The 19,995-nt window shown below is 44.7% G+C and overlaps 1 protein-coding gene across 1 annotated transcript in view; it reads left to right on the top strand.

Annotated features, from left to right (window-relative positions):
* Window positions 1-1,122: 1,122 nt before the first annotated feature.
* Window positions 1,123-19,995, top strand: part of LOC141047831 (apolipophorins-like) — a 53,817-nt gene continuing 34,944 nt past the window's right edge. The window contains exons 1-2 of the mRNA XM_073543152.1: window positions 1,123-1,131; window positions 1,861-2,005. Of these exons, the coding sequence (XP_073399253.1) occupies window positions 1,123-1,131; window positions 1,861-2,005 (154 nt within the window). The remainder of the gene's footprint in view (window positions 1,132-1,860; window positions 2,006-19,995) is intronic.

The raw sequence follows: 19,995 nt of genomic DNA, 5'->3' as shown, positions 1-19,995 counted from the left end.
AAACACAACATGTGAACATAGCCTTAATATTCAAGACCAGTGCCTTGTATGAATCTAGACTAGACTAGCAGCTACTGTTCCCCAGACTAGCAGTCAAAAGTTTAATAGGTTTTTAGTATCATCGGCAGCCGACTAGAAAGTCAAAGATCTATTTTCTCACGGCATGTTGGCAAACAATATTTTGGAATCCCACCCTTCTTTAGGGGCTTCATTAATGAAGAATATGTTGGAATCCTGATTATCCGATGAAGATTTAGTTATTGTAATTGTGACATCTTGTTTTAAATGCAGAGTCTATAAAAACAGAACCGACCAGAGAATTTCAGCGGCTCAGGGTTAACGGCTTGGAGGAATGCTGAAGAATAGAGACGTGCCAGCAGGATATCTCCACATGCCGCTCTCCTCGCGGATCGCCCTGCGGTCTTATAGGAGGAGATCACTGAAGGTCTCACAGCGGGAAATGCTGAATATATCTTGCAAGCAAAACAGAAAGAAAAAAAGATGGCAGTCTGTCCTGTCTCTTACAGGCAAAATTTCACACATCTGCATTTATTTTTTAAAGGACAGCACGTTGATCCAACATGGATGGCATTCACGTCCTGCCCGTTATATCATGGACCCATCCACTGATGGGTGTGAGTTTGGGCTGTGAATTGTGAAAGCCGCTGTGAACTCGACTTTGCTTACATGTATACAAAACTTGGACACATGAATGGGATTTAAAGGGGTTGCCATCTTTCAAAAAAACCCTTGTCCCACGGCTGTAGTTTATTAGCCTGCTTTACTCCCCATCCCCTGGTCCAGCGTTGAGTCTCTACTGCTGCTCCCAGAGTCTGATATTAGATTGTCTCTACAGCCAATCAATGAGCTCAGAGGTTATGAAGTAGGTGTTCCTTCTACATGGGCAGCTCACTGATTGGCTGATGAGCTGTTGGCATGACATCAGTGCCAAAGCCAATATCGGATACCGAGGGAAAGCACAAAAGACTCGGGGATGGACCTGGGGACAGTGAGGAAAGACAATTTTTATTTTTTTTTAAGAGAAAGTGCAGCAGGGGATTTTTGGAAAAGGGGCAACGCCTTTAAGGGAGGTGAAGTCCATTTTGCTTTGCCAATACAAACATGGCTGGGGTAACTATCCTATCTATCTCATTACCAATGCTCAGTCAATATTCAACAGAGTAGAAGGTTATTAAGGTTATGAATGTTATTAAGCGCTGAGATCTCCTATCTCGAGATCTTGATGCCAAGATCTCCATCTGCGCATGCACCGCCCCCTGCAGCCATTTTCCCGAGTCCACCGCATAGGAAACCATGAAACTGCAGGGACTCTGGCCTTTCACAAAATGTCAGCAGAGCCTCTGCAGCACCGGACACCCGCAGTGGCACGCCGCACACCCTCATCCCAGCCGGCGGCCTGCAGCAACGCTCCACGCTTTCCTCCTCCAGCCGCAACCCTGGAACCCTGCTCCACCGTGGCCGGTAAGGTATATCCGCATTATAAGATGCACCCCCATTTTCCCCCAAAATTTTTGGGAAAAAAGTGCGTCTTATAATCCGAAAAATAAATTTCCGCACCATATACTGCATCTTTTGTTTGCTATCGTGATATTAAAAATAGATGTGTTCTTTGCTTTTTTTAGGAATCCTAATGTTTCTCCGTTAAAGCAGGATAATAAATAATGTGTATGGGCTATAGGGTGTTTAGGGAGAGATTTCTTGGTACTTAAGACATGGTGTAAATCAATCTTGTTTTCACCCACAGTCTCTTGTAGTATCATCCATCACTATCACAGATCACAGATTACTGACGTTTTCTCAGACTTTAGTCTAAATAACCTAAACTTCACTTCTTCATAGCGGGACACGTTATTTCAGCTGTACCACGACCTAGAAGAGTCAGAAGAGATACGGATTGCGGCATATTACACTGCTATGAAGTGTCCAAGCCAAGAACTAATATATTTAGTGCGACAAACACTCCGACGTGAGACATCAACACAAGGTAAGGCCAAAAGATGCAAATTCGGCCCATGGGTCTAAAACTGGTTTGCGATATAGACTTAAAACTTCACATCCCAGCATTTGACTAGCTGTTCAAGCCATGTCCAGATTTACTTATGGTGATATCATCGATATTGTGTTCCAGTCCTTCTACAGGGTCTCTACTATTCTCATTAGCTTAGAGATTCAGTGTTGTCATCCACCAAAAATCCTACTGCCTTGCAAACTGTGCGCGCAAAGTTATTAAAAGGAATCTGTCAGTAGGTTTTTGCTATGTTGTTTGAGAGCAGCATGATGTAGGGGCTGAGACCCTGATTCCAGCCATGAGTCACTTACTGGGCTGCTTGATGCAGTTTTTTATAGAATCCTTGTTTTCTCTGTTGTAGATGTAGTAGTGCTTAGAATGCTGAGCTGTGTATATCCATGCCAACATCTAAACTACCAATCAGTGGTGGGGCTGGGTTATACAGGTTAGCCTGACTGCCATGCACGTGAGACCTAGTCCTGCAGTGATATTCTCCTGCTGATAAAACACTGATTGTATTGAAACTACAGCACACAGACGAATAAGTGACACATCCCTGAAATCAGGCTGTCTTGCCCTATAGTATGCAGCTCTCATATTAAATAGCAAAAACCTTCTGACAGATTCTGTTTAAATGCTCAATCAAATTAATTGCAATAGGAAAAAAGTATATGAAAACTTTGTGGGTCGTATTTGTCCATCAAGACTTTGTATTATATATGTATATTTATATTATATATAACTTTATCCATATTTGTCTAATATACAGTGGGTCCAGAAAGTATTCAGACCCTTTTACATTTTTCACTCTTTGTTTCATTGCAACCATTTGGTAAATTCAAAAAAATCGAAATTTTTGCTAATTTATTAAAAAAGAAAAACTGAAATATCACATGGTCATAAGTATTCAGATCCTTTCCTCAGTATTGAGTAGATGCACCCTTTTGAGCTAGTACAGCCATAAGTCTTCTTGGGAATGATGCAACAAGTTTTTCACACCGGGATTTGGGGACCCTCTGCCATTCTTCCATGCAGATAGGAGTCCTTCATGTGTTTTTTTTTAGCAAACTCTATGCAGGCTTTCATATGTCTTGCACTGAGGAGAGGCTTCTGTCGGGCCACTCTGCCATAAAAGCCTGACTGGTGGAGGCTGCAGTGATAGTTGACTTTGTGGAGCTTTCTCCCATCTCCCTACTGTATCTGTGGAGCTCAGCCACAGTGATCTTGGGGTTCTCCTTTACCTCTCTCACCAAGGCTCTTCTCCCACGATTGCTCAGTTTGGCTGGACAGCCAAGTCTAGGAAGACTTCTGGTGGTCCCAAACTTCTTCCATTTAAAGATTATGGAGGCCACTGTGCTCTTAGGAACCTTGAATACTGCAGAAATTCTTTTGTAACCTTGGCCAGATCTGTGCCTTGCCACAATTCTGTCTCTGAGCTCCTTGGCCAGTTCCTTTGACCTCATGATTCTCATTTGGTCTGACATGCACTGTGAGCTGTGAGGTCTTATATAGACAGGTGTGCGCCTTTACAAATCAAGTCCTATCAGTCTAAATAAACCCAGCTGGACTCCAATGAAGGAGTAGAACCATCTCAAGGAGGATCACAAGGAAATGGACAGCATGTACTTAAATATGAGTGTCTGAGCCAAAGGTCTGACTAATTATGACCACGTGATATTTCAGTTTTTCTTTTTTAACCCCTTTCTGCCATGTGACGTATTATCCCGTCCATGTGCCCTGGGACTTAATCCCCAAGGACGGGATAGTACGTCATGGCATTTAATGCGACATCGCGACTTAAGTCGCGATGATCGCATTAAAATTCCGACGCCATCTTACCTTATGGTAGATGGCCTCGGCATCCTGGGGTCTGTTGCCACCCTCCCTTCCGAGCACTGTGATTGGCTGTTGAAATCGAAACAGCCAATCACAGCGTTTCTCATTGTTTCAGCCAATCGGAGCGGCTGAAACAATGATGTCTTAGGCTAGGATTGAGTACCGATGTACTTGATCCTGGACCCAGTGCCTGGCAACGCCATGCACCGGCAAAACCCCCCTGGATTGGCGCGATCGCCAATCACATCGATCGCGCCAATCGCAGGGCACAGCGGCGCTATAGAACCGCTCTGTCCTGCCAGTACCGGTCCGGATCGGTGCTGTATTAGCACCAATCCTAGGCAGGGACCTGATACAGGCCCAGTAGGGCCTGCAGGAGCTGGTTGGCACGATCGATTAGATCGGCGATCGCGCCAACCACAGGGCGCAGCTGCTGCCACTCTGTGACCGCTCTGTGCCCTGCTGATGACCTGGGTATGACCTGCCTTTGAATCGGCGCTGTGAGCTCCGATCCTGGGCAGTTGCCATGGTCACCAGGCAGAGCAGGGATTGGTGGATCGATGTTATCATTCGATCCCACCAATGACAGGTCACAGCAGCGATGTGACCACTCTGTGACCTGTCCCTGACCTGCCTGTGACCTGTATGACAGCTCTGCAGGGGGTCCTCACACTAGCTGAGGATTCCCTATAGAGCGGTCATACGTCTGGATCTCCTGGTGTGCTGGGTATTGTGGTGCCATAGCAGCTTGTAGCATCACAATACCTGCTAAAGAAAGAAGAAAGAAAAACCCTACAACTGTAAGTATTGCCTGATCCCAGATCGCTGCCCAATCTAGCTTCAACCCCCAATCTAGCTTCATCCCCCCCATCTAGCTTCATCCCCCCCAATCCCCCCTTCCCCCTACCCCCTCTTTTTACCCCCCTCCACCCCCCCTTTGCACCACCTCCGTGTGCACATTTAGCAGCCGCCGAGCGTTGATTGGTGACGCAGTTCACCGATCAACACTTGAGCTTGCTTTTTTTGTTCCTAAGCCCCCTTTGCGCCAGCTCCATATTTGCATCCCACAGCCACCAAACTTTGATCAGTGACATAGTTCACTTGTCATAGCTTTTGCCTGCCTGGACCTGTTGAAGCGTCTGTGTACGCAAAATGGCTGTCGTCCGCTTTTTCCTCGCATGCCTCATGTAATCTGCCCGTCCTCTATTGTGTGACCTTTAATGGTCGAATAAAGAAACACTACACTGCAAATTGGGTGAGTGCCGCATCTCTTTTTCTTCGTTTAAATAATTCTACATGTTTTTTCTGATGCAGAGCACCATTAACCCTAGCAGCGTGTTGCATACTGTGTGCCCGTGATTGATCCTGGACTAGTTGCTGGTGGATTAGGGCCTTGGTGCCGTTCATCTATGTTTTCTTTGAATTTAAACTAATTTGTACGCTCGTCAATTTTTGGCGGAAAACCCGCGTTCATCATATTCCAACTGGTCTCCTGTGGACGCAGTTGAAATGATGCAGTTTTGGGGCCTGGTCCTCCACATGGGGATAATGAAGAAGCCGGAAATTCGGCAATATTGGAGTGTTGATATTTTATACAACACTCCAGTGTTCCGAATGGTCATGGTCCGGACGCGTTTTGAGGCCATCCACAAGTTTCTGCATTATACTGATAATGCAAAGTGTCCCGCACGAGATGACCCCAACTTTGACCGTCTGTTCAAAGTTCGGCCGGTCATCGAACAATTCAACAGAAAGTTTGCTGAAGTGTACGTGCCCCAAAGGGAGATCAGCGTGGATGAGTCCTTGGTCCATTTCAAGGGAAGGCTCGGATTCCGTCAATACCTGCCCAGTAAGAGGGCCTGGTACGGAATCAAACTCTACAAACTTTGTGAGAGTACCTCAGGGTACACTCACAGGTTTAGAGTCTACGAAGGAAAGGACACCAGGATTGAACCCCCTGAGTGTCCTCCTGTCCTGGGAGTGAGTGGGAAAATTGTGTGGGATTTGGTTCACCCACTGCTGGATAAAGGTTATCACCTCTACACTGATAACTTTTATACCAGCATCCCACTCTACAAATCCCTCTCTGCGCGAGGTACCGCAGCCTGCGGTACTGTCCACAAAAATCAGAGAGGCCTTCCGAAGACGCTACTTGGGCAGATGCTCAGAAAAGGTGAGAGCAGAGCCCAATGTAGCGACCACCTACTGGTGGTCAAGTACAAGGACAAGAGGGATGTCCATCTCTTGACCACCATACACGGTGATGGCAGCACCCTCTGCACTGTACGGTGTACCTCCACACAGGTCAGCAAACCGACCTGTGTAGTGGGGTACAACAAAAACATGGGGGGCGTTGATCTCTCCGATCAATACCTCCAACCGTACAATGCTCTCAGAAAGGCCAGGGCGTGGTACAAAAAGCTGGCCGTGCACATCATACAAATGGCAATGCTCAACGCATTCCTGCTGTCACAATGTGCACGCCACACCAATACGTCGTATCTTCATTTCCAGGAGGTAGTGGTTAAGGCCCTGAGGTTTGGCGCTCATGAAGGAGCGGGTCCCAGTACTTCCGGAACTGAAGGTACTCTTATCGTACCAGGTCAGCATTTTCCGTGGGTGGTCCCGCCAACTGGTAGAAAAGGTAAGCCGCAAAAAAGGTGCCGAGTGTGTTACAAAAAGGGAATACGCAAGGACACCATTTACCAGTGCGACACCTGCCCCAAAAAACCTGGCCTGTGTATGAAGGATTGCTTCAAATTGTACCACACCTCCATGCACTACTAATTTACATTAGTTTAGTTGGGGGCACATCTAGATTTGTTCCATGGGGGTCTAGTATACAAAATGATGTCACATGTGTTTTTTTTTCCTGTTTAGGCACATCAGGGGCTCTGCAAACGGAACATGACGCCAGCAGATCCATCAAAGTCTGCATTCCAAAACGTCACTACTTCCCTTTCGAGCCCCGACATGTGCCTAAACAGTTTTTTCCCACATGTGGGGTACCAGCGTACTCAGGACAAAATGGACAATGTCTTTTGGGCTCCAATTTCTCCTGTTTACCTAGGGAAAATTAAAAATTGGGGAATAAAAGATCATTTATGTGGAAACAAAATAGGATTTTATATTTTCACGCCCGGGCATTATAAGCTTTAGCGAAACACTTGGGGGTTCAAAGTGCTCACCACACATCTAGATAAGTTCCTTAGGGGGTCTAGTTTCCAAAATGGGGTCACTTGTGGGGGGTTTCCACTGTTTAGGTACATCAAGGGCTCTGCAAACTGAACATGACGCCCGCAGACCATTCCATCAAAGTCTGCATTCCAAAACGTCATTACTTCCCTTTCGAGCCCTGCCGTGTGCCCAAACAGTGTTTTTCCCCCACATATGGGGTGTCAGCACACTCAGGACAAATTGGACAACAACTTTTGGGGTCCAATTTCTCCTGATACTCTTGGGAAAATAACAAATTGGGGACTAAGAGATCATTTTTTGTGGAAAAAAAAATTATTTTTTTTTCATGCCTGGGCATTATAAGCTTTAGCGAAAAACTAGGGGGTTCAAAGTGCTCACCAGACATCTAGATAAGTTCCTTAGGGGGTCTAGTTTCCAAAATGGGGTCACTTGTGTGGGGTTTCCTCTGTTTAGGCATATCATGGGCTCTCCAAACGGAACATGGCATCCAATTTCAATTTCAGCCAATTTTAGGTTGAAAATGTCAAACGGCACTCTTTCCCTTCCGAGCCCTGCCTTGTGCCCAAACAGTGTTTTTCCCCCACATATGAGGTATCAGCGCACTCAGGACAAATTGGACAACAACTTTTGGGGTCTAATTTCTCGTGATACTCTTGGGAAAATAACAAATTGGGGACTAAACGATCATGTTTGTGGAAAAAATATGATTTTTTATTTTTACGCCCGGGCGTTATAAACTTCTGTGAAGCCCTTGGGGGTTCAAAGTGCTCACCACACATCTAGATGAGTTCCTTAGGGGGTCTAGTTTCCAAAATAGGGTCACTTGTTGGGGATTTCCACTGTTTAGGCATATCATGGGCTCTCCAAACGGAACATGGCGTCCGATTTCAATTTCAGCCAATTTTAGGTTGAAAATGTCAAACGGCGCTCTTTCCCTTCCGAGCCCCGCCATGCGCCGAAACAGTGGTTCCTCCCCACAAATGGGGTATCAGCGTACTCAGGACAAATTGGACAACAACTTTTGGGGTCCACTTTCTCCTGTTACCCTTGGGAAAATAAAAAAATTGTTGCTAAAAGATCATTTTTGTGACTAAAAAGTTAAATGTTCATTTTTTCCTTCCACGTTGCTTCTGCTCCTGTGAAACACCTGAAGGGTTAATAATCTTCTTGAATGTAGTTTTGAGTAGCTTGAGGGGTGCAGTTTTTAGAATGGTGTCAATTTTGGGTATTTTCTCCATATAGACCCCTCAAAGTGACTTTGAATGTGAGGTGGTCCCTAAAAAAAATGGTTTTGTAAATTTTGCTGTAAAAATGAGAAATCGCTGGTCAATTTTTAACCCTTATAATAACTTCCTAATAAAAAAAAAATGTTGTTTCCAAAATTGTGCTGTTGTAAGGTAGACATGTGGGAAATGTTATTTAGTAATTATTTTGTGTCACATATATCTCTAATTTAAGGGCATAAAAATTCAAAGTTTGAAAATTGCAATATTTTCAAAATTTTTTCCATATTTCCATTTTTTTCACAATTAAACGCAAGTTGTATCAATGAAATTTTACCACAAACATGAAGTACAATATGTCACGAGAAAACATTCTCAGAATCGCCTAGATCTGTTGAAGCGTTCCAGAGTTATTACCTCATAAAGGAACAGTGGTCAGAATTGTAAAAAATGGCCCGTCATTAACGTGCAAACCACCCTTGGGTGTTAAGTGGTTTATAAATTTGCAAACATTTCTACATTTCTGTTTTTTTCAGTGAAGATGGGGTGAAGAGTGTACATTAATGAAAAAAAAAATGAACTTTTTTGGATTTACCAAATGGCTGCAAAGAAAGAAAGTGAAAAATTTAAAGGGGTCTGAATACTTTCTGTACCTACTGTATCTACTGCTATTGGAAGGGCATATTGATTCATCAGCAGTGGAGTGATGGAGCAGCTCTTCATTTTCTGCATTATACATTACAGTAGTTCTTTTTACTAGTAGTGCCTCCATGAGCCGACAATAACTGATGTAAGACATTGGCCGTGGCAAGCTGGCATGCCAAACTAGTTATTAAAATTCTTCAACTTTAAAAGTACAAATGTGCCAGCTAGTAGAGCTCTGTGCGCATTTCATGCCTGTGGCTGTTCTAAAGTTTTTAATTAAACACCCCCAGCCCTCACCTCCTCCGCTCCTATGGAAAGTATGATTTTTATTAGTCTGCATTAAATAGTAAGGCTGACTTCCAAAACTGAAACAGTCTGATTATACTTGCAGGGTAAGCTACTAAAGAAAAATTACGGTTGGCTATAATGCCACACATGTAGGCTGGATACTCCATGTAAAAGTATTATAGTAAGAACCCATAAAACATGGTTAAATTTATGACATTTTTGTTGGCTGGAATGTAAGATTACATCACATAGAAAGTGTAAAGAATGTTATTGAAGGAGGAATAAATTATTTTGCTGTGTATATTCATACTGTTATTTTGTTATTGCTAAAGTGCAAAAAAGTTGACAAATTTATAGAATATGCCATAAAATTAATATTGGCACAGGTATGACCACTCAGACCCTCACCAAAGGGGCTGCAGTGCTTTTACAAGTGCTATAATAATTTAGTTACCAGAGCTGAATTCACAGCTATACAGTATATCTCAGTACCGATGTGTGATGTACAGCTTGCTGCTGCTGCTTCTGAGCTTGTGCTCCATAAATACAGCAGAGAGCGGAAATCCCTCATATTTCTGTGCACCATATATATTGGAAATAACATATTTACTATTCTCCACCCACTAGTTCAGACACAAGTGCAGGTTAGAAATGGAGGCTGCAGAGTGGAAAGCTGGTGTAAAATGGAGGATACAAGTACACTTTAAATCCTAATATTGCTATTCTTGTCACAACTCTCTTGTCAAAATGCCCAGTTCCAGGGTCTCCTTCCCTGTCCCTAACACTAGGGGCACCCTAGCTATCCCTGCTACTCAGATTACTTCTGATTGTGAAGACGCCGGGACCACGTACCTTGCTGAACTCCTGGATCATCCCTATATCTGTCCCCCTTCCCCACCCAGGGAAGTGGGGAGTAATATTGTAATTATATTCACAAAGTAGACTTACAAGGGAGGACGTATAGGGATAAATGAAATACCAAATATACAAATATGCACTCACAGACGACAGACAGGAACACCAGGGGAAAAAAGTAAGGAAAACCAAATAAGAGGATTTGTACACTGCTGAAACACCAAGCAACAGTCACAGATTAACACTCCAAACGCCTCTACCAACAATAGACACCTCCACTCCAGACCAGGCAGTATAAGACTAATACTGGCAATTCCTGATTGCCAGAGGTGACTTTAAAGAGTATATATAAGAGAGGGTAGTGGGTGGCCAATATTGAACAGCTGAGATCATCCAGGCAGGAAAGTTTCAGTGTCTCTAAGCTGAACAGTTTAACCCCTGCACTGCTAACAGAAACCAGCACCGTTTAACATGAAGGAAAAGTGCTTCGAATCAGTGTAGGAGTACGTGAAATCAGACGCTTCTGTTTTTTGGCCACTCTCTGTCGCAGTAAACCCACGACAATACCCCTCTTTTAAGAGGGGCCTCCAGAATCTCAGGGACTGGTCTATCAAGCTGTGCTGCGTAGAATGACTGGATCAACCTTACCGCATGGATATCAGTTGTTAGTACCCACATTCTCTTTTCAGGACCGTAACACTTCCAGTGTAGCAGATACTGAGTGACTGACGAACCAAGTGACAGTCCACGATCTTGGCTATCTGAAACTCCAAATTCTAATCAACAATGACCTGAGATTGAGGTGGTGGTGATGGTTCAGAGGACGCAACATATTTTTTGGACAGAGACCGGTGAAACCCACTATGATGAATTCTAAAAGACGGAAAGCTACAGAGTAGACAATGGGCACAATCTTATAAGGACCAATGAACCTGGGACCCAGTTTACTAGTAGGGACCTTTAACTTAATGTTAAAGTTGATTAGTTTAATCTCTGCACTTCTAACAGAAACCTTAACCATTTATTATGAAGGAGAAGTGCTTCTAATCAGTGCAGGAGTACATGAAATGAGAAGCTGCGGTCTTCTGACCCCGCTCTGTCATGGTAAACCCATGACAATTCTCCTATGATTACCATATACATTATTAACATTCTATGACATCTGTGTGCATTGTTATTGGGTGCATAGGTTACAGTTGCACCTGGATATTACTGGATTTTTTGCCACATTTGAACAGTTCCTTAAGGCATTATGCTGTACATGTACTCCATTGCAAAGGATATCAGAAAAAAATTTACCATTTTTGCTTGCTGGTAAATTCATGCACCTTATAACGCTATTAAAGGGTAATCCAACATTAGTCACTCTATGGGTACCTTTACATATAACGATGTCCCAGTGATCCCACCAATGATCTGACATGGATGGGATCGCTGGGACATTGTTAGCTGATCGCTGGTGAGCTGTCACATAGACAGCCCCTCCAGCGATCAGGACCAGCGAGCAAGCTGGTTACCAACGTAAACATCTGGTTTCTAAGGGCTGCGGGGCTCTTAGAAACCCGATGTTTACCCTAGATACCAGCATGCACTGCAGGCAGGGCGGGAGGTGGAGGCAGAGCGGCGCAGACAGACCGGCGTAGCTCTGCTATCTGCTACTCCGGTCTGAAAGACTGGAGTAGCAGATAGCAGAGCTACTCCGGTCTGTGCGCCGCTCTGCCTCCACCTCCCACCCTGCCTGCAGTGGACTATGGTATCTAGGGTAAACATCGGGTTTCTAAGGGCCCTGCGGCCCTTAGAAACCCGATATTTACGTTGGTAACCAGCGTGCGGCGTCGCTCATCGCTGGCTCCTGCTGCCACACGCAGCGATGTGCGCTGGCCAGCGGGAGACCAGCGATGAAAAAACGGGCCAGGACGATCCAGCACGATCAGCGATACCCCGCGGGGGGGGGGGGGTCGATCGCTGCTGGATGTCACACACAGCGATCTCGCTGGAGAGATCGCTGATGTGTCACAAAATCAGCGATCTCGCCAGCGAGATCGCTGTGTGTAACGGGTCCTTGTGTGACTGCAAACTTATTTAACCTCACAGCATGTACAATGCATGCTGCAAGGATTCTCCTGTACTGGTGCCAGGAGTGGCCGGTAATGTGACCGCAATGTACGATTTGCATACTTTCAGACACATTCCGACTAGACTTGTTTATGTTAACTCAATTCAATTGCATTGAGCGAGGCTGCGTACGTCTAGTCGGCATGTGACCGCATGTATGCAAATCGCATACTTGAGGTCACGCTGCTACCTGAGAATCCAGACAGCACACAGCCTAAGGCCTCTTTCACATGTCTATGTTTGCAGTATGTGTGGCATCTGTTTTTTTCACGGATGTCACACGTACCCATATTAACCTATGCTGCTGTGCACATGTCCGTGTCTTTACATGGACCGTGTGTCCGTGTTTAAGTCACATGGAAACATGTCCGTTTTTTTTCCAGCAGCACAGATGGCAAGAGCCAATATAAGTCTATGGGTCAGTGTTAAACCCTTAGAGCACACAGATGGGATCCAAGAGCTGTCCATGTGCTGTACATGTTTAACACTGCAAAGAACAAGAGAAGCTTTGCAATATCTTTTTCATTTGCCATACTGGAAAAACACTGATTGCACACTGATCCAAAACACTGATGGCACACTGATCCAAAATACTGACTGCACACTGATCCAAAACATTGATTGCACACTGATCCAAAACACTGATGAGCCTGGTACTGTTTTTTTCTGGTACCGGTTTTATACGGACATGTGAAAGGGGCCGAAGCTGAACAATCCCTTTAATGAATGTCTCCCTTCATCTTCTGTAATTTTTCTTTGCAAATAGTCAACATATGTATTATTATGTGGTAAAGTAGAGTTCACTTTATGTGGTGTCATCATGTTGATTCACAGCTTTTAAATCTCCTAATTATGAGCGAAGAGAGGAGCAATTTCTGGCTTGGGAGTACGGACTAAAAATGTTCATCTCTCACATTTACTGTGACAATGATAATAAAGAACGGCAAAGTTATTGCCCAGTTCATGCCAACTCTTGAGTGCTCTAATATTGAAATATAGTTTCAATCTAGGTGTTGGAGATAAGTTTCTTTTATGAATTTAAAGGATACAAGTAAAAAATCTGATAGAATATGATAATGTGTTCTTTGTTGGAATTTTATTGTTTTTTTCCTTAACTGCTGAATTCTATATCTGTAAATGGATGAGTCGTTAACACTCTTGTCTTTTACCATTGGAACCAAGGGCAACCGTTATATGAGGGATTGTTCTTAGTGCCCCCCATACACAGTAGACTAATGCCAGCTGAACTCACCAATATCAAAGTGTTTGGCAGACGGTGTAATGTGTATGGGGGCTCTGGCTCAAGTCTTTCACAATCTTATTGTTGCAAAACATACTGAGGGCACTGACAGAGACATTTCTAAACTAGTGAAGTTTCCAATGAGCACTGTTGGGGTCATAATCTGAAAGTGGAAAGAACTTAATTTCACCATGAACCAGCCACCACTACATGCTCTCTGCAAAATGTCAGACAGAGGAGTGAACAGTTGTCCAAGAACAAAGGGGATGGGCGAACCCGAACAGTAAAGTTCGGTGTCTGTACCGTACACCTACTGTTCGAGCATGGACACCGAACTTGGACTTCACCAGGAGGTCCGTGTTACTGTTAGGGTTTGGCTGCCCGAACACTGGGTGTTTGTCGCACTGTCATGTGCATGACAGAGCGGCAAACACTGCTTCTGATAGGCAGTGAAATACTCCCCGCCGGTCAGAGAGCTGCGGTTCCCACACTGTCAAAAGACACCGCGAGCACTCGGCTGTGATCGGAGGTATAAAGTTTACCTCCGGTCACTGGTGTCAGCGGATGGGAAAACTGCTGCCATCATATGACACCTGTTGCCACTAATACCAGTGAGAGCAGGAACGGCTGATGGGATTATTCTTCAGCCGCTCCTGCGCTGTAAATAAATAATTTAAAAAAAAACTGGCATGGGTTCCCCTGTATTTTTGCTAACCAGCCAGGCAGAACTCACAGCTGGGGGCTGCAACCCTCGGCTGTCAACTTCATCAAGGCTAGTTATCAAGAATAGAGGGGTCCCTGTTATGAATGGGCATTGAGGAGGATAGCAGGCCCAAGCTAAGCCACAGAAAACCAGAGAGGTTGGTAACTAAGTGGATGCAGACCCCTGATCCTGTCCACACAACTAGCAGTAGCCGTGGAGCGTGCCTACGATGATCCTAGACGCCTCGGCACAGCCGGAGAGCTAACTAAGCCTAAACCAAGAAAGGGGAAAACCAAACTGCCCCGGAGCTGACCCTAAAGGAATAGATAGCCCCCAAACATATATTGTCGGTGAGACAAGATGAAAACACAAACGCAGGCAGAAAAATAGACTGAGCAAACGATGGGGCCCACACGGACTAGACAGGACAGAAAAGACACTGTCTGCAATCACGCAAAAAGCCCTGCAAAAAGTCCAACACGTCTGATGCACAAAAACACTGAAGTCGCACGACTATATCAGCACTCTGGTATATTCTGAAAGCAAAGGAAAAAGAGACCAATGTAACAGGGGACAAAACAAACTGGCACATGCAGTAACATATGGGCGGTGATTCAGCACAGCCCCAGCCGGAGCTCGCTGACCCGCACAAAGCAGAGATAAACAAAACCTGATCAAATGCAAACAGAATAATCAAATAACAACTTAGCTGAACATGCAGGGAAAGAATAGGAGACATCAGACCTCAGAAGGAACAGGAAGAAAATCACCAGCAGGGATAGAGGGAGTCAGCTGTCTTAAATCCCAATCAGAAACCCCAGATCTCCAATCGTCTTCCTCATTATCAGGTGGCAAGCCTCTGTCAATCAGATCATCTCCACTACCTCCAGTAACCACCAGAGGGAGTCCAGAAAGAGAACTCTCAACCCCTCTGTCAATCTGACCAGCTCCACTACCTTCAGTAATCACCAGAGGGAAGCCAGAGAAAGAATTCACAACAGTACCCCCCCTTGAGGAGGGGTCACCGAACTCTCATCCACGCCACCAGGCCGGTCAGGATGGGCCCGGTGAAAAGCACGACCCAATCTATCAGCATGAATGTCAGAAGCAGAGACCCAATAATTATCCTCCTGGCCATAACCCTTCCATTTGACCAAGTACTGGAGTCTCTGTCTAGCCAAACGAGAATCCAATTTTTTCTCTACCTCATACTCCAAATTACCTTTAAACAATACAGGGTCAGGAGGTGCCGCCATGGGAACTACTGGATCTACAAACCTCTTCAACAAGGATTTATGGAACACGTTATGAATCTTAAACGTAACTAGAAGAGCCAAACGGAAAGAAACTGGATTAAGGATTTCCAAAATCTTATAAGGTCCAAAGAATCTTGGCTTGAATTTTGGAGACGCAACCTTCATAGGAATATTCTTTGAAGACAACCAAACCATATCACCCACTTTAAACCGGGGACCAATGGTCCTATGCCGGTTGGAAAACCGTTGTGCCTTTTCCTGAGAGTGGGACAACTTATCCACCACTTGGTCCCAGATCTACTGCATTTTCTCTACCACAGAATCCACACTTGGGCAGGCAGAAGATTTTACCTGCCCTGAAGAAAATCGAGGATGAAACCCCAAGTTACAGAAAAAGGGCGACATCAAAGTGGCAGAACTAGCCCTAATGTTTAGCGCAAATTCGGCCAAGGGCAAAAATGAGACCCAGTCATCCTGATCAGCAGATATGAAACATCTCAAATAGGATTCCAAAGTCTGGTTTGTTCTCTCAGTCTGCCCATTGGTCTGAGGATGAAATGCAGAGGAGAAAGATAACTGAATTCCCAGTTTGGAACAAAAAGCTCTCCAAAATCTGGAAACAAACTGGACTCCTTTGTCAGACACAATGTTCTCAGGAATCCCGTGCAACCGAACCACCTGTTGTAAAAACAAGGGCACCAACTCAGAAGAAGATGGCAACTTTGGGAGTGGTACAAGATGGACCATCTTAGAAAATCTATCACAGGTCACCCGGATAACAGTCATTCTCTGAGAGACAGGAAGATCAGAAATAAAATCCATTGAGATATGAGTCCATGGCCTCCTTTGCACCGGCAGGGGCATCAACAACCCACTAGAACGAGAACAGGGCTTGGACCGAGAACAAGTCCCACAGGACTGCACAAAATTCCTGACATCACGCGATAAAGCAGGCCACCAAAAAGACTGACTCACCAAATCTCTGGTAAAAAAAATACCTGGATGACCAGCCAATGCAGAGCAATGAATTTCAGACATAACTCTTTTCCTCCACTGGTCAGGGACATACAATTTTCCCATAGTGCAACGTTCAGGTTTGTCCTCCTGAAATTCCTCCAGGGCACGTCTCAAATTGGGTGAGATGGCGGAAAGCACTACACCCTCATTTTGAATGGTAGTAGGCTCGGTCACATCAAGAGAATCCACAAAGAAACTCCTAGAAAGGGCATCTGCCTTAACATTCTTAGTGCCCGGAAGAAAAGAGACAACAAAATTAAAACGCGTGAAAAACAAGGCCCACCTAGCCTGTCTAGGATTCAAGCGTTTGGCCGATTCAAGATAAATCAAATTCCTGTGGTCGGTGAGGACCACAACTTGATGTCTAGCTCCCTCCAACCAATGTCTCCACTCTTCAAATTTCCATTTCATGGCCAACAATTCTCGATTCCCCACGTCATAGTTACGTTCAGATTGGGAGAATTTTCGAGAAAAGAAGGCACAGGGATTCATCTTAGAAGTCACCGGACCTCTTTTGGACAAAACGGCTCCTGCACCAATCACAGAAGCATCTACCTCTACCTGAAATGGGAGTGAGGCATCAGGTTGCCGTAGAACCGAAGCAGAAGTGAATCTCCGCTTAAGCTCCTGAAATGCCAAAACTGCCTCTGAAGACCATTTCACCACATCAGCGCCCTTTTTGGTCAAATCAGTCAGTGGTTTAACAATACCAGAAAAATTACTTATAAATTTACGGTAGAAATTAGCAAAACCCAAAAACTTCTGGAGAGCCTTCGAAGAAGTGGGCTGAACCCAATCATAAATGGCCTATATCTTGGCCGGGTCCATTTCAATAGCAGACGGGGACAAAATGAATCCCAAAAATGAAATCCTCTGTACACCAAAGAGGCACTTCGATCCCTTAACATACAGAGAATTTGCCCTCAAAATCCGGAACACAGTTCGGACATGTTCCACATGAGAATCCCAATCACTGGAAAAGATCAAAATATCATCCAGATAAATGATCAAAAACTTATCCACAAAGTCCTGGAAAATATCGTTCATGGAAGACAGAAGGGGCATTAGAGAGCCCAAAAGTCATCACCAGGTACTCGAAATGTCCCTCCAGAGTATTAAACGCCATCTTCCATTCATCCCCGTGCTTGATGTGAATAAGATTATACGCCCCCTGAGGTCAAGCTTGGTAAACCAACAGGCACTTTTAACTCTGGAAAATAAATCAGAAATCTGGGGTAACGGGTACTGATATTTAACAGTGATTTTGTTAAGGGAACGATAGTCAATACATGGCCTTAATGAACCATCTTTCTTGGCCAAAAAAAAAAACCCAGCACCTAAAGGTGAAGAGGATGGTCTAATATGATCCGTCTCCAACGACTCCTTGATATAAGATCGCATAGCATCATGTTCGGGTACCGATAAGATGAAAAGCCGACCCTTGGGAAATTTACACCCTGGCATTAACTCAATTGCACAATCATAACTCCTATGAGGAGGCAAAGACGCAGACTTACTCTCACTGAAACATCAGCCAAATAGTCAGGAATATCATGAGACTAGGGAGAGGTGGAGAAAACAGGAGTGTCACTAAGAACACATTGACAACCCCAACTCACCACAGACACAGATTTCCAATCTAAAACAGGATTATGAGTTTGCAACCAAGGGAAACCCAGAACAGTAGTATCATGCAAATTGTGCAACACCAAAAATTTACAATTTTCTTGGTGGTCCGGGGCGACCCGCATTATCACCTGGGTCCAAAACTGGAGTTTATTCTCCTCCAAAGGAGTAGCATCAATAACCCTCAAAGGGATAGGAGTCCGAGGGGTATCATGGGAAAACCACAACGTTTAGCAAAGTCCAAATCCATCAGATTCAAAGCTGCTCCTGAATCAACAAAATCCTTAGCGGAAAATGTAGACAAGGAGCAGATCAGGGTAATCGCCAAAAGGAACTTAGGCTATACACTGCCCACCGCAAATGTGTGAGCAAAACACTTTTCTCGTTTAGGGCAGACAGCAATAGTATGAGAGGCGTCCCCGCAGAAAAAGCACAACTTATTACGCCTTCTAAACTCCTGACGTTGCGCCCTATACAAAACCCTATCACATTGCATGGGTTCAGAAGTTTGTTCAAAAGGCGGCAACGCCTCTTGTGTAGTTTTACGTTCACGTAAACGCCGATCAATTTGAATGGCCAATGACATAGAGTCGCCAAGACCAGAGGGAACAGGAAATCCCACCATAACATCTTTTACGGTTTCTGCCAAACCCTTCTGAAAGAGAGCTGCTAGGGCATCGTCATTCCATTTAGTATGGACCGCCCACTTTCAGAATTTTTGACGATATAACTCTGCAGAATCGTGACCATGATTCAATGCCAATAAAGTTTTCTCAGCTTGATCAATACCATTAGGTTCATCATACAACAACCCCAAGGCTTGAAAAAACGCGTCCACATTAGCCAGAATAGGATCTCCGGGTGTCAAAGAAAAGGCCCAATCCTGGGGATCGCCGTGTAGCAGGGAGATGACAATTTTAACCTGCTGCACAGAGCTCCCTGATGAGTTAGGTTTCAAAGCAAAAAATAGTTTACAATTATTCTTAAAATTCAAAAATTTAGACCGATCCCTAGAAAACACATCAGGAGTAGGGATTTTTGGTTCAACAGCAGATGATTGAGCGAGATAGGTAGAAATTCCCTGCACTTCAGCAGCGAGCTGCTCAACATGATCAGACAATTGCTTAGTCTCCATTTAGACAAAAAATATCCTCCTACAGCCCCAGAAAAAAAAAGAGGAAAAAATATTTAAATAAAAAAATTCTGACCCTTTTTTTTTTTTAAATTCTTTCCTTCTTTAGAGTACCCTAGTCTACAGTTAGGCTGGTGATTCTGTTATGAATGGGCACCGAGGAGGATAGCAGGCCCAAGCTAAGACACAGAAAACCAGAGAGGTTTGTAACTAAGCGGAGGCAGACCTCTGATCCTGTCCACACAACTAGCAGTAGCCGCGGAGCGTGCCTACGATGATCCTAGATGCCTTGGCACTAGAGTTTAGCAAAACGGGTCGGTCAAATTCAAAAGTCGCCGACTTTCGCTAAAGTTGGGTTTCACCGATCGAAACCCGACCATAGCGTGAGGTCGGCCATGCGGTCGCCGACCCGAGCGCTAAAGTCGCGTTTCCCATAATGCTTCTAGCGCCTTTTCTCAGCCAATGATCAAGGACGCACACTGTGGGCAACGCGATGACATGAACAGCGGCCACCCCATCTTAGAGAAGGGCATTCAAGTGATTGGCTTGCTTTGTGTGGCATCACAGTGGCTATAAAAGCCCTGACCGCCGACCACCATTTTACTTCTTTCTCAATAGGGAGAGTGTTAGTCAGGAAAGAAAAAAAAAATCTGTGCTTCTGCTGATAGCGATTTTAACTGTACAGTTAGTGTGCAGTGACAGGGGAGGATTTTTGTGTGTGCAGCAGCGCTGGTGGTTATTAGGCTGCCTTATTAGGCTACCTGATAGCTGCATTGCTGTGTGCACACTGCTGTGCAGACTGCTTTTTTCAAATCACTCCTACTTTTATTCT

The sequence above is a fragment of the Dendrobates tinctorius genome, unplaced genomic scaffold (assembly GCF_039654945.1).
Source record: "Dendrobates tinctorius isolate UK_male_01 unplaced genomic scaffold, ASM3965494v1 ptg000129l, whole genome shotgun sequence".
NCBI lineage: Eukaryota > Metazoa > Chordata > Amphibia > Anura > Dendrobatidae > Dendrobates > Dendrobates tinctorius.
Note: the sequence above shows the minus strand (reverse complement) of the source record. Positions and strands in the feature narration are given on the sequence as shown.